General features: G+C 55.0%; 1 protein-coding gene across 6 annotated transcripts in view; it reads left to right on the top strand.

Moving 5' to 3' along the window:
* Window positions 1-14,015, top strand: part of LOC137231346 (ceroid-lipofuscinosis neuronal protein 6 homolog) — a 65,311-nt gene that overhangs the window by 38,178 nt on the left and 13,118 nt on the right. For 2 of the 6 annotated variants that reach the window (XM_067751818.1, XM_067751819.1), the window contains exons 2-7: window positions 1,126-1,240; window positions 4,398-4,496; window positions 5,650-5,838; window positions 6,143-6,198; window positions 7,740-7,862; window positions 9,476-11,323. In XM_067751818.1, the coding sequence (XP_067607919.1) occupies window positions 1,126-1,240; window positions 4,398-4,496; window positions 5,650-5,838; window positions 6,143-6,198; window positions 7,740-7,862; window positions 9,476-9,746 (853 nt within the window). In that variant the 3' untranslated portion in view covers window positions 9,747-11,323. Of the gene's footprint in view, window positions 1-1,125; window positions 1,241-4,056; window positions 4,153-4,397; window positions 4,497-5,649; window positions 5,839-6,142; window positions 6,199-7,739; window positions 7,863-9,475; window positions 11,324-14,015 lie in introns of those variants that run through there. The other 4 variants (XM_067751817.1, XM_067751816.1, XM_067751814.1 and 1 more) reach the window with 4 other exon arrangements.

Below are 14,015 nucleotides of genomic sequence, written 5' to 3'. Positions count from 1 at the left end.
ACTGTAAAGAGGATTTGTTCTCTGATGGGGAGGTTGGTGAGTTGAGAGAACCTTAAAATCACCCTTCTTCTTGAGGGTCTAGATACGAGCAAAACTCCAGCCCTGTGATGTCATGGCCTGAGTGGGAGTTAGGGATGATGCACTCCCTGTAGTGGGCTTTGGGAAAAGCTTCATCAGGGAAGCCTTCTTGGAGGAGGTGGCACATGCACTGGCCCTTTAGCTTCAGCTCATTTGTGAAGAGCAGATGGCTGACTGCTTTGCAGGAGACACAGGCATCCAAAGTTGTGTCATCAGATGGTTCTCCTCTTCTTGCCACGTCTCTCACATCACCTTGTCCCTGCTGCCTTCCTTCTTAGGTTTCACTGTGGATTGGTGAGAAGAAGGACACCTGCAGCCCCTTTCCTACCTCCTCATGGTTCAGAAACCAAGGGAAAGGGAGATCCCCTGTTCATCTCAGCGTATAGTCTGTAAGGCACATCTCACCGGAGGGCTCTGATTGATCCAGCTCAGGTCACATGCCCATTCCGTGGACCAATCACTGTGGATACAATGATGGTTTAGAGGTTAAAAATATAAGCTCTGGAATCTAATCATTTAGGTTCAAATATTTAGCTATGTAACTTTGGGCAAGTTGCTTAACATCTTGGGCCTCAGTTTTTTCACTTGTGTAATGGGGGTAATATTCTAACCTCAGATGGTTTCTGTGAGAATTAAGAGAGTTAAATGAGATGGTACGTGCAAACAGCTATAGTCGTGCCTGGAATATAGAAAGTGTTCAATAAAGGTTAGCTGTCATCATCCATCACCATGTTTCATGCTTTTCAGCCACATTTGCATCCTTTGCCCCATCTGATTTCCCCATCATCCTATAGGTAAGAAAACCCAACAGTTATTATACCCTTTGGGCATTTTCCTGCCTGAATCATAGAGGAGCAAAGGTCAGGGCAGATGGAGTCTACTCCCAGGATACCTCCCCATGGACCACAGTATTTCCAGCAAAACCTTTTCCTAGAACTTAATCATGTGTGTTTCCTCCTGCTCTCAAATCTCTGTGGCCCATCTTCATGGGGAAGCTTCCCATGGGAGGAGAGAAGAGCTGACCCCTTTTGTCTGCCCCTTTCCCAGGCACAGCTCCGTCAAGGCTGATGAGGCTGCCAGCACGGCTCCCTTCCACCTTGATCTCTGGTTCTACTTCACCCTGCAGAACTGGATTCTAGACTTTGGCCGCCCCATTGCCATGGTGAGTGTGAAGCTGTGGACAGAGCCCTGACCAGCAGTGAGGAGACAGGGTGACTTCAATTGTCAGAGTGACCTCAAACAAGTCATTGCCTCTACCAGTACACTGTGAGAATAGGTCTGGATGCTTTCATGTCCTTTAGTTCTACGACTGTGACCAGTGCGGCAGCTGCCAGCGAGCGGGGGATCCGGGGGGCCCTGACTAGTCATACTGCGCCCCCCCCCCATATCTCACACCCAGGTTTAACCAAAGCACCAATTCAGACAGTGGGGTATGAGAAAGGATCCCACCTGCTTTCCCCACAGCCTTGGGATAGTATTGTTTTTCTGGAGGTGAAGAGTATAGGCCGAATTTGCCTATCATGTATGACTTGAGCCTTGGGTAATTTTTAGTGTCATCTGGTGAAACTGTCCCCCTCCCTCCAAGGCTACTTCATGCATCAGTGTCCAGTGGGAGCCTCTACGGAGATTAATACTGGAAGAGCACCAAATCCCCTCACTGGTCACGAATAAGATAGATAGACAGACAGGTAACAGAAGGTGAAAAAAATTGAGTTCCCACCAAGAACTAAGGTGTTAAGTTTTGCATGTTGGTGGTAAAAATAACAATATCCCGCACTGAAACTGACACCTCATACATGCTAGTGCTAATGCAAATTAGCAAAGCCCTTTGGGAAAGCAGTTTGTCAAGGCGATAACTAGTACCTAGAATAGTGCCTAGCAAGATATGTGCTCAGTATACTTGTACTGAATGAATAATAACAGCTAGAAATAGCGGTTAACATACATGGAGTGCTTGCTCTGTTCTAAGCTCTTCATGTGTTTACACTTACTTAGTTCTCCCACCAATGCTATCATGAATCTCAATTTTATAGATGAGAAGAGTCGAGGATAGAGAGGGCAAATGACCGGCTCAAGGTCACCCAGCCAGCAAGTGGAGGAGCCAGCACCTGCCCCCAGGCACTCTGGCCCCAGAGCCCACCCCCTTCCATCATGATTTTATCCAGAACCCTAATATGTTCATCCCTCCCGACTCAGTACGACCCCTGCCGAGCATCTGCCCTGAAGATGTAATCAGCAAGAAGACAGCCTCTGTACCGAAGGTGTTCATTGCAGTGTTGTTATAATAGCCAAAACTTGGAAGGGACTTGAGTGTCCGGCAGTAGGGACTGGGTAAATCAGCTTTGCTGTACGCAGTCCAGAGGATGCTACCTGGGCATTAGACAGGAATTACGAATACTCTAGAGCAACCTGGAATGTTTAAGGAGAAAAAACATGCCTAAGTGTCATGCATATTGACTGCCTGCCAATTAGTAACGGCCCTAACAGTCTTGTAGACATGGGATCAAAGACTTGAAGGGGATGAAGAAAAGCTTCCTGGCAGTGGTGTCGGGGAGGAGGTATGGTGGCTTTCTGCAGGCTTGCCATAAGGTTTACATGTTTTTTAAACGTAGGTGAAAGTAAAGGGACTGAGCCAGGAGTCAGGGCACCCAGTCAGGTTCATAAGTGACTTTGGGAAAGTCAGTGTCATCTGGGCTTTGGTTCTCTCATCTGTAAGAAGACTGGTTGGACTAGCTGCTCTGAGCCCCCGTGCAGCATGAAGGTTCCACATACTGGGGGACAAAGGAGCTGCCCATCAAACTGGTGTTACAGGGAGAGGGGAGATGAGGCCAGGGGCAGGCTCATGGCTCTTCTCATTCATTAGGACTCAGCCTCATCAGGTCTAATAGGGGTCTCCTGCAGGGCAAATCACTTCCCCCATCCTGCTCAGAGTTGCTGTGGCCACTATAACCCTAAGTGGGCTTATCAGGAATATACATTTGAAAAACTCGTGTATACACTGGAGCTTTTCAAATGTACCCATGATAGTCCCAAATTTGTAATAACTACAAAATAAAACCTTTTACAAGTTCTAAAAGTAATATGTCATAGTTATAACAAGTCAGTTCATACCCAGGGGTATAAAGAAGTGTGAGACTTTCCGTTTCCAGTTCCACCCCTGACAGTTTGAGGCTCATCCTTCCACTCCTTTCTCTACTCATGCAAACATATGTATACCTCCTTTTTTTTTTTTCTCTAACCAAAATGAGATTTTACTTTATACTTTATTTTACAACTTGCTTGTTTTACTTTGGAATATGTCATGGCTATCTCCCTGTCAGTACACATGAGATGTCATTCCTGTTAATGGCTGCTTAACCTGTAGAAAAGATGGACTGTAGTGTATTCAGGTAGCCGCCTAGTTCTGAGACACTCAAAGAGTGTCTCAGCCAACGTATATATCTTGCTATAGGTAAAGATACAGAGATACATGCACCCAGCAAGTAAGAAAGAGAAAGAGATTGAGATTCTTATATCCTGAGAGTTTTATCTCTGCAGGGTGAATTTTTGATAGAAATTTATGGTCATTACACGTGTTCTCAATCAACAGATAGTGGGCGTACGGTGTGGCAGGGCGGAGGTTGTGAAGTGTTTTGACCTCGAATAGGGGTTTTCCCACTGACACCGACAAGGCTGGGATTCACAGCCTAGAGCAGGAGGAGGAACAAGGGCATTCTAGACAGAGGAACAGCCCTGGCCTGCCTGCCTTTCTCAGGGAAGGTAGAAAAGGAAGAATTGAATCTTTGTAGAACTCACTTATTTCCTCCTTTGTTTCATAAGGTATAGTTTCGACCTGATTTGGAAGTGGTCCACCTGCTCAGTGGACAGAGTGGTTTTCCATACCTGGGTGGCCAGGAGATCTTGTCATCATCCTAGGACCTGGAGTGCCAGATCCTTAAGGGTCCATGTAGATCACCTGGGCCACATTTCGTGTTACAGATGGGGGAACTGAGACCTGAAGAGGGGAAGAACTTGCCCAGGGTCACCCAGAACGTTGGTGCACAACTGAGTCCCAAAGGAGCCTCCAACTCTCAGGCCGGTACCCAGGGACCTTTATTTCGTACCCACAGGGAGAGGGACACAGGGGCAGGCCCTGGATTTGTGTCTACCGTGTGCTTACCTTCTCTGGGACTCAGTTTGTCTGTCTGAAAACACCTTGACTTCAGTGCTGCTGAGAGGATCCCAAGAGATCACAGAAAGAATGAAGTGTGTGCAGAAGAGGTTCTGAGGATCTCATGGGGCTGTGCCTAGTAAAAATCATTCCTCCCCTTGCTCCCCAGCTGGTGTTTCCTCTCGAGTGGTTTCCGCTTAACAAGCCCAGCGTGGGGGACTACTTCCACATGGCCTACAACATCATCACGCCCTTTCTCCTGCTCAAGGTACAGTCCAAGGCTCCCTGCCCTCCCTTCCCACCCTCATGTCTTCCTCCACCCGGCAGGGAGCTGGTGCCAAGCCCCGGGAGTGCCCTGAATCAGACAGTCCCCTGCCTAACTCTGGGAGACGAAGGCTGTGATAGAGGGACATGTCAAGCCCCAGGAGAGGCAGGACTGCCTCTGGCCAGGAGGGATGGAGAAGGCCTCCCCAAGGAGGGGCGTTTGATTTGGGCCTCCGCCTGGTGTGCTTGGGGTTGAACTGGGAGAGGCCTTCAGGCAGGAGCACCTGAAGACAAGGCCGTGCTAGAGGAGCCATAAGACATCTGGGGAGGCTGAGGTGGAAGGAGTGGCTGGATCGCCCAGGGCGAGGTCAGGGACCAGTTGGGAAGGCAGGTGAGGGCCAGGTGGCAGGAAGGGCAGCAAAGGAGGGTGAACTCTCTCCTCTGGCCTGGAGATCCCTGACTTTGAGATACCACTGGGAACACAGAGCTATCTCCTAGATGGCTGCGGGAGATAGATATCTGGGTGATGGCTATCTCCAAGGTAGCTCTCGGCAATGCTGGCTTTGCATTGTGCCACATAAGGGCTCTTAAAACTCTTGCTGTTTACTGTCCCCATCATTTTGTTTTTAGAGAGACATTTCAGATCTCCAAAAAATAGGGAAGGTGTAATCTCAGAATTCAGAGGGTCTTTAGTAAAAGAATTTAGTTTCAGAAGCACCTGCCGCATCCCTGTCGTTTCCATTTTTGTTTGCTTGGATTGCTCAGTTGCTCAGAAACAGGAGGGTCTCCTCAACAGGCCAGCCCAGTGACCCAGGAGCAGAACTGGGGGTGGTGGGAGGGCAGGACCTGGAGCCTGGATGCCTGTGTCACCTCCAGCACAGCCCGTGGGTGTGTGTGACCTTGGGCAGAGCTGGCCCTGCTGAGTGTGTTTCCTCTCCAGCACAAGAGGGTGCTGATCCCTGGCCCCTGCTGGGTTCACAGGGATCTTGTGAGACTCTGGAGGCTGGACTGGCCCCACTAAAGGGACCCACCAATTTGAGAGTGACGTTCCAGCTGGTGGCATCCATCCCACTCTGGGTGTGAGGGAGGGAAGCAGAGGGCGGCTCCTATCGTGGTGGAGGCGGGGGTCATGCTGTCGGGCCTCCCTCTGACCTCAGCTCATCGAGCGGTCCCCACGCACCCTGCCGCGCTCCATGATCTATGTCAGCATCATCACCTTCATCATGGGCGCCAGCATCCACCTGGTGGGTGACTCTGTAAACCACCGCCTGATCTTCAGCGGCTACCAGAACCACCTGTCAGTCCGCGAGAACCCCATCATCAAGAATCTCAAGCCGGAGACGCTGGTGAGCCTCCACCCCGGCAGTGCGATCCGTCCTGGAGCCCAAAGAGGCTGCCCGACCTATCACGATGCCCTAGATGAGGGCAGCCCCCCCCCCCCCCCGCCCCCGCCAAGCTAGGATGCTCCTGTGTTGCTAGGAAGTGGCACGTAGGCTCCCACCAGGGCCCCCTCCTCCGGGTAGGGAGGGACTGAGGGCAGCTGGGGGAGACCTGGCCATTGGAGGGAGGGGGGCCGCCGGGTTGCGTGGGTCCCGCGCCCCCCCTGAAGCCCCTCCCATTCTGCCCCTGACTCGCCTCTGCCGCCCCCAGATCGACTCCTTTGAGCTGCTCTACTACTACGACGAGTACCTGGGCCACTCCATGTGGTGAGTAATGGGGCCCGTGGCCCCAGCCAGCTCTGCCGCCGGCCTTGGTGACACTGAACATGGGCCTGGGGTCTCCAGGTGTCGAGCGCAGCGGCTGGAATGGCGTGCTCTTCCCGGCGGGAGCGCTGTCACTCAGCTCTGGCTCCCGCCGCGCCGCCTTCCGCTCCCGCCAGCGCGCGGTGCCCGCGGCGGCCACTAGAGGGCAGCGAGTGGCTGTCCTCCCTGGGCCGAGGCTGCAGCGCTGATAAACATTCTCCCCCACCCTGGGGATGGGGATGGGGATGGGGACCCCGCCGGGTCGGGCTGCGGTCTTGGGCATGGAGGCAGGGAGGAAGATGAGCAGGTCCGGCTGGACTGGGGCGGGGGTGGGGCGGGGGCAGGGTGCTGTCTGTGCCCCCGCTCCTCCTAACTCCCAGGGGAGCGCCTCCCTCCCACCCCTTCACCCACAGTGGAGGAAACCTCACGAATGCGGGCTCAGCCACAGCAGATGCAGGGCCCAAGCTGGGGGCAGTCATCTGTTCCAGGCCCACACCTTACACAGGATAAGCTGGGGCCGGTGGGAGGGGGTTTGGCCCTGGGTTGACAGCTAGTGACGGAGCCAGCCCTGGGCCTGGGTGGCTCCACTCCCGAGCGAGGTGGGCTTACTCTTGTCGCACTTGCCCTACGCTGTGTTTCTAGGTTCTGTTTAGGGACCTGGAAGGTCAGGGGCTTCCTGGACAGGCAGGCCTCTTGCCAGTTCTCCCTGGCCTGTGCCAGAAGACCCTTCCGGTGGGAGGCTGGGGACGGGAGGAGGAGAGAGGAAGAGAGGCTGGAGAAACGAAGGAGCAGGAGAGGACTGGGCACATGAGGGGCAGGAGGGAAGGTGGAGAAGGAGACAAGGTGGTGCGCGGGAAGAGAAGGGGGGTGTGATGGCACAGGTGCGTGGGGAGAGCAGCCTGTGTGTGGAGAGGAGAGAGGGCGGTACCTTTGGGGTGAAATGGTGTGTGTGTGGAAAGGGGGTGAGGCTGTGAGCTGAGTGTGGGTGAAGGGGCTTCACAGAGCTCCTTGGAGTCCTCTGGCAGGTGCTGTCCCCCCCACCTTATTTTAAGCTGGGACCTCGGGCCTCTCCCTCCTCGACCCTGCTGGGTACACCCCTTTCCAGGGCAGTGAGGAGCTGGGACTGCTGGTATTTGGGTGCGTACACGAGGCAGATACACACACACACACACACACACACACACACACACACACACACACGGAGTGAGTGGGGTGGCCAGCGCCGCGTGGGAGGGAGCTGCCCCTCCCCGCACCCCCCAGCCTGCGGGGCTCTGACCGGCATGTGCTCAGGGAGCAGACCTCATCTTCCTGCTTCCCTCCTGGACCCCCTGCTCGGGAAAGGCTGCCAGGGAAGAGTGCCACCCGAACCAGGCATTTTTGTGAACCATGAAGTGAGTGCATAGGATGGTGCAGGGAACCAGTACAAGGACGAGCGGGGAAGAGGCCCTGGGTAGAGGCAGCTGGACGGGGCAGCGGGCGGCTCAGCACTGGTTTCCCTGCTGCAGGTACATCCCCTTCTTCCTCATCCTCTTCATGTACTTCAGTGGCTGCTTCACTCCCACCAAAGCTGAGAGCTCAATGCCAGGGCCAGCCCTGCCCCTGGTGGTGCCCAGCGGCCTGTACTACTGGTGAGTGGACGCTGGACCTGGGGTGCGGGGAGGCTGGGAGCCCTTAGTGAGCCAGGGAGTGAAAATGTGCTCTTGACCACAGGGCTGCTGTGTGACCCCAGGTGAGACTCTCCCTGTTGAGGTCCCTTCTTCCTCCTCTTTCAGTGGGGATTGTGACTGCCTTATGGTGGCCGCTCTGTGACCAGGAAGCCAGGCCTGAGTGTGACCTCTTCAAATTCAGAGTGCAACCTCGGGGCCAATAGAATCCATCTCCGACACCAGGCCCTGTAAAGGCCTTGGGACCTCAATTTACTCCTCTGTGAAATGGGAATAATACCCACCTGTCTCCCTTTTAGGACATGGTGAGAATCCAGGGGGAGAGAAAGGGGCTTTGTAAACTATGGAGCATCATGGAGATGACAAGGACAGATATGTGGGGAATTCCATGGCCTCAGGGGCTCCCTGCCTGGTTTCCTTTTCCCTCCAGCTCTCTCTTCCCATTCCAGGGGCTCCAGGCCTCAGCCAGACTCCTACCCCTCCTCTGTCACTTCCGCTCTGGAGAAAGGCTCCCCTGGGGATTGTGGGTGTCCTGGAAACAACTAGCCCTTCTCTGGTGGGAAGCCTCCAGCCAAATGAAAAGGGCCTCCGCTCCTGGGGCCAGCTCCGGCCCACCTCCAGGGGCTGCCCGTGGCCAGCAGTGGGGGTCCACCAGGGCAAATCCGCATGCCCGCTGAGGGCAGGATTAACAGGAATGGGTGGAGGGAAAGAGGTGAGACGTGGGAAGGAGCTTCGGCCCGTTCTTACCCATAGCACTACCAGAGTGATAGCTACAGGAGGCCATTTATTGAACAATATGCTTTTCCAAGTATGTAGTTCTTGAGAGATAGGGCCATTTATGCCCCCTTTATTAGCAAGAAAACAGAGGCTCCAAGATGTCATGGAAAGTCCCCAAGGTGACACAGCCACCAAGTTGCAGAGCTATGTAGTTCCTTGAGTGGGATGGGTCAACATCTGTAGGCAGGGGAGTGGACGAGATAACCTCTCAGAAGCCCTCTAGCCAGTGTTACTGAGTTCCTGGCCACATGCTAGGTACTGCCTTAAGAGATGGAGAGAACCCTGGGAGATGAGACTGTCCCAGCCTTCAACGAGACAGTAATGACAACTCCCGTCAGCTGAAACTGCATTCCCAAACTCAGATGCCTTTAGGAACCAAGCTGGTAACAGAAATGCATGAAGCAGGCATCAAGTGAGGCAGTAGGGAGTGGTGGGGACTGTGGCAAAGCTGCAGAACAATGCTCTGTCTAAAGGCAGCAGCTGCTTTCTCCTCATCCGTTATTGTTACGTGGGAATACAAGCCTAAGGTGAGCAGGGAAACCAGAACTCCACATTGGCAGGTAATCTGCTATTTACATACTGGCAACAAACTCTATGTTTTAAAAAACAGTAACTCTACAAGCCAAGTCAATATGCTGCGTATGGGCCACGGCTCAGAGTGAAGTGGTTGCCTCAGCCCCTCACTTGACGTGCTAATCTGACCCACTGGGTGGGCAGCCTGGTACTTGGGTAGAGGGAGGGACGCCGGGCAGGATGGGCTGTCACGGCACCCACCTCCGCTCACGCACGGGCCTCCTTAGGTACCTGGTCACCGAGGGCCAGATCTTCATCCTCTTCATCTTCACCTTCTTCGCCATGCTGGCCCTTGTCCTGCACCAGAAGCGCAAGCGCCTCTTCCTGGACAGCAACGGCCTCTTCCTCTTCTCCTCCTTTGCCCTCACCCTCCTGCTCGTGGCGCTCTGGGTCGCCTGGCTATGGAATGACCCAGTACTCAGGAAGAAGTACCCGGGCGTCATCTACGTCCCTGAGCCCTGGGCCTTCTACACCCTCCACGTCAGCAGCCGACACTGAGTCCGGAGGGGTATGTGCACCCCAGATCCTCGCCCAACCTCAGGCTGCACGGGGTGTCGAGCCACCTGACCGTGGGCAGCCAGAGGCCAGCCCTCCCCGCCATCCACCGGCCTGGTCTCTGGTCTCCCTCTGCCAGAAGCTCTCTCTCCCCCCCCACTCCAGGATCGTGGCACCCCTTCGTGTGAGGCTGACTGCAGGTTTCTGAGTGGCCGCCGAAGGCAGAGTTCTCACGCACTTGTACTGTTCCCTGAGCCGCTCACTAGGGGTGGGGACGTCGTGAGGCTCTTCAGTCAGCCTTGTCTCAGCCTCAGTCTCTGCCTGCCACCAGCAGGCCTGTTCCCAGGAAAGGGGCCCTCGTTCCCCATGGGACGCCCCCCCCCGCCTCCCCCGAGGCACTGGGGCCCGGTCTCCTCCCTCGGCTGCGGGCCCTCGGCCTCATTTCCCAGCAGTGCCGGCCTGCGTGTGCGCAGGGGTCTTGGGGGCCTGCCTCGCCTCCCCCGGCCCCGCCTCCTCTGCTGTGCTCTCAGGGAGCCCTGTGCCTCAGAGCCTCCTTTCACCCTGCATGCAGTGGTCCCCCAGCCCCCGTCAGTCCCCGTCTGCTGGCAGCATCAGGGGTGAGAAGTGTGACTAAAGGCGGTGTGGAGCCCAGCCTGGCTGGCTGCTGCTGCTTCTTACTTTGGGAGTGAATTTGGGAGGCAGGAGGAGGGCGGTTCCTGGAGCAGGGGAGGGAGTGGCTGGTCTGGGGCCCAGGCAGGAGCCCTGGGCTGACCCCAAGGGCCCACTCAGCCCCGTGTGGCTGAGAGCAGGTGTTGCCACTGTCCGCTGGCCCTCCGTGCCACTTAGTAGGATCCTGCGGTTGGGGGTCACCTCAGGAGCAAGAAGGGCCTCCTCTAGGTCCCAGCTCTCTTCAGAGGAGTCTGGGGGGCGTTCACAGGGGTGGGGACCAGCATAGGGCATCTCCAGACCTGCCCCTCAGAGATGTCCCACTGAGCCTCCCAGCTGTGCTGCCAGCCCGTTCCAGGGGCTGAAGCAGAGAGGGTGCCCTTTGGGGGAAGGTGGCGGGCCTGGTTTGTGGGAGGTTGGCACTTAGCCTTGGGCAAGTTGTTTAATCCCTTGGGGCCTCAGCTCTTGATCTCTGAGGGTCTCAGCCTCACCACACAGCCACCGGGGGCTTTGGGCTACTGTTACTAGAAAACACAGGGGAGGGCCACGCTGAACAGGAGACGCCTCATTGTCGGCCATGTTGTGATGAGAGAAACGCCTTTGAGGAAAGCGGCTTTGTTTCTCAGGCTTGCTGCTGAGGCATGTTACAGCACGGTAACCCTCCTCACGCCCAGAGTGTGGACATAAAGACTGGAGTTTAGGATTCCCACTTTGCCTTTCCCAGGCACCTTTTAAAATAACCACTCAGCGTTTAAACCCATAAAAAGCTGGTGACCTCGACCCCTCCCGCTTTAGATAGGTACTTGGTACCCTGCTCTCTTCTCCCTCAGGATCTGGGACGGAGGATGGTCCTTCCCCTGGCTCATTGCGCCCCCTGGCGTCTGGGATCTGAAACAATAAATCTTGTGGCTCTACTTCCTTCGTGTGGATCTATTGAAACTGCCTTCAGTCAAAAGGACCCCATGGGTTTCATTTCCCCAGAGTGGGAGCTGGATGCCGAGGGAGCTGCCTGCTGCCCCTGCGTGGGTGGCTTGTGCCCCCTGACTCAGCAGGTCACAAGTCTGTACATCCTTAATCCATAAGCCAGCTGCGGCCTTTCAGCACACAAGGGCCCCCACCTGCCCAGCAACCTCGTTTGACCCCTTCCCTACCTCAAGGCCACTGTTAACTGCAAAGCCTGCTCCAGGCCTGTTCTCCATAGAAGGACTTAATGGATATCGTCTGAGCAGGCATAGGCCTGGTTATGTGGGGTCTGAAGCTTATACAATTTTGGGGGTGCTTGATAAGAAAACAGTTAAAAAAAAAACAGTGAATAAAAAATTAGGTATGAAAACAAGTGTTTAGAATGGAAAAGAAATCACAGCAAGTTATTGGAGCCTTGGAGAGTCATGTCCCTCTTGACCAAGATCTCTTTGGGCAATTTACTGAAAATGTTGCCCTAGAAATACTTCTTAATTGCACCCTGGCTTCCCTCCACCTAGAAAACTCTAGGCCAGTGGTTTTCAAAGTATGGTCCTGGCTGGCAGCATCTAGATGGCAGGAGAAAATGCAGATTCTTCCCCCCTTTCACCTGCTGAATCAGAAATTCTGGTGATGGGGCCCTTCAGGTGAACAAAATCTCAGCCCCCAAGTGGCATTGGAGGGGGTTTCTGTTTTGCGGCCTGAGTTGAAGTGTAGCCTACACACGACAAGGTAAAGCAGACACCTTGAGAATTTTTGTACAGTGAACTCAGGTAGCCACCACCCCGTGCAGGTGTTTTCAGTCATGAGAAACACCCCTTAGAGACACCTAGAAACACCTAAAAAAGGAGTTGGCCAGGGTGTCTCCGTTGGTGTGCCTTCGGGGACACAGCCCCAAACTCTAGCGCACACTCACCTAAACTCAAGGAAATGTCACGTGTATGGTCAGGCCGTTCAAGATGTCTGTTCTCTTGCTCTCTGTACATCCCCAGCTCGACCAGGCCCTGCTTCGCTTCCATGACTATCCAATCCTCTTAATTGTAGGGCTTCATTAGTCCCTGGTCACTGAGGAGCCCAGCTGAAGTCAATTCCCCCTACACTGGTAACCTCCTTCCCCCGCAGAGCAGCAAAGATGGCTGCCGAGTCCCGTCTGCCGCACACGGTGGGGTGTTGCTCCAGGATGTTGCTTCAAACGTGTAAGATCCCCTATCCAGCAAATCACTGATGTCTCTGTCACTGTCTCTGGGCTGTTCCTTTGGTCTCAAGGCTGGGCCACTCCAAGGCTTGCAGGCCTGTGGGAGTGCAGCCCAACAATTGGCGAGCCAGCCGAGAAGCCGGGGAAACTCCCGGGCGCACCGAGATGTCGGGGAAGAAGGACGGGGAGTGGAACGTTGTGAGGAATCCGGGGGATGGCCATCCACTCGTGTGCGGGGCCCTGTGGTGTCTGTCCTTGATGAATGAGGGCCACCAAGAGACTGGCGCATCCACAGAGCACCCTGAGGGTGCTGCAGAGATGTCGCTGCCGTTACTGTGGGGAGAAAGAAGCCAGACGGTGGAAGGGGTGGCCGTGGCTGTGGGCTGGCTGCTGCTCTGGAGGCTGAGAAAGGCCACGGACACTGAGCAAGTGCCCAAGGCTCAGGTCAGGGGCCTACAGGTGGGGTGCCAGGCTGCCCCAAACCAAAACTGCCGGAACTTTAATGGGCAGATTGAGGGAACAAGATGGGAAGCAGACACTTAGCCCACCACGCCGCGTGGCTGAAGGGAAGGTAGCTTCCCCGACAGGGAGTCCAGAGGGTTGGGGCCCATCCAGATGGGAACCCCAAGGCGTGGGACCCTACAGAGAGCACTGATGAAGAGGAACAAGATTGGGACGAGGTCATCGAGCTCCCTGTCCCCCAGGCGCAGATGAAGAGCTCTTTTCTCCCCCAGAGCGGAGGCAGCAGACCGTCAGGAGGGATGCCTCTCTCTCCCATCATAATGGTGATATTCTGTTAACCTCAGGGTCTGTTTCCCGTTTCAAAGGAGCAGCCCCCACGCTTGGAGCTCATTTGACAGCAGAGGGATGGCTGGAGAATGCAGACAGAAGGCAGAGACCTGGATGACCTGTCAAATACTTGGGTGTTATCTGGTCAGGTAAGCCCAAAGTGGCACTGTCAGCAGTTACTGGCAAAATGCAAGCACACCTGTGGCCCATCACCCCGAAACAATTACAGACCTGGCTAGGGCTGTTGGGCTGTTGGAGGCCTCTCGTCCCGCATCTGGCCCAACCTTTTTGACCCTTGCTCAAGCCTGTAAAGAAGGGAGCTCAGTGGGAGAGGACCCCGGGGGAGGAAGATGCCTTCACCCAAGCCAAGGTGGCTGTTAAACAGATCCAGGGCTTTAGGGATATGAACTCAGGGACAGGCTTGTGAGTTGGACGTGGCCAGTTACCTGAAACGGTTTGGTTGGGGCCTGTGGTAACAGCGTAATCACAAGAGTGCCCTTGGGCTTCTGGTCCCACCCGTGGAAGGGGGCGGAATAACGATGCCGCGGGCTGGAACAACAGCTCTGGGCAATCGACGATGCTTCACGACAGGTGAAAGACATCCCAGGAGGCGCCCCAGTGACTGTACGTACTCAGGATCCCACAGCTGAGTGGCTAAAGGA

The sequence above is a fragment of the Pseudorca crassidens genome, chromosome 1, assembly GCF_039906515.1.
Source record: "Pseudorca crassidens isolate mPseCra1 chromosome 1, mPseCra1.hap1, whole genome shotgun sequence".
Lineage (NCBI taxonomy): Eukaryota > Metazoa > Chordata > Mammalia > Artiodactyla > Delphinidae > Pseudorca > Pseudorca crassidens.
Note: the sequence above shows the minus strand (reverse complement) of the source record. Positions and strands in the feature narration are given on the sequence as shown.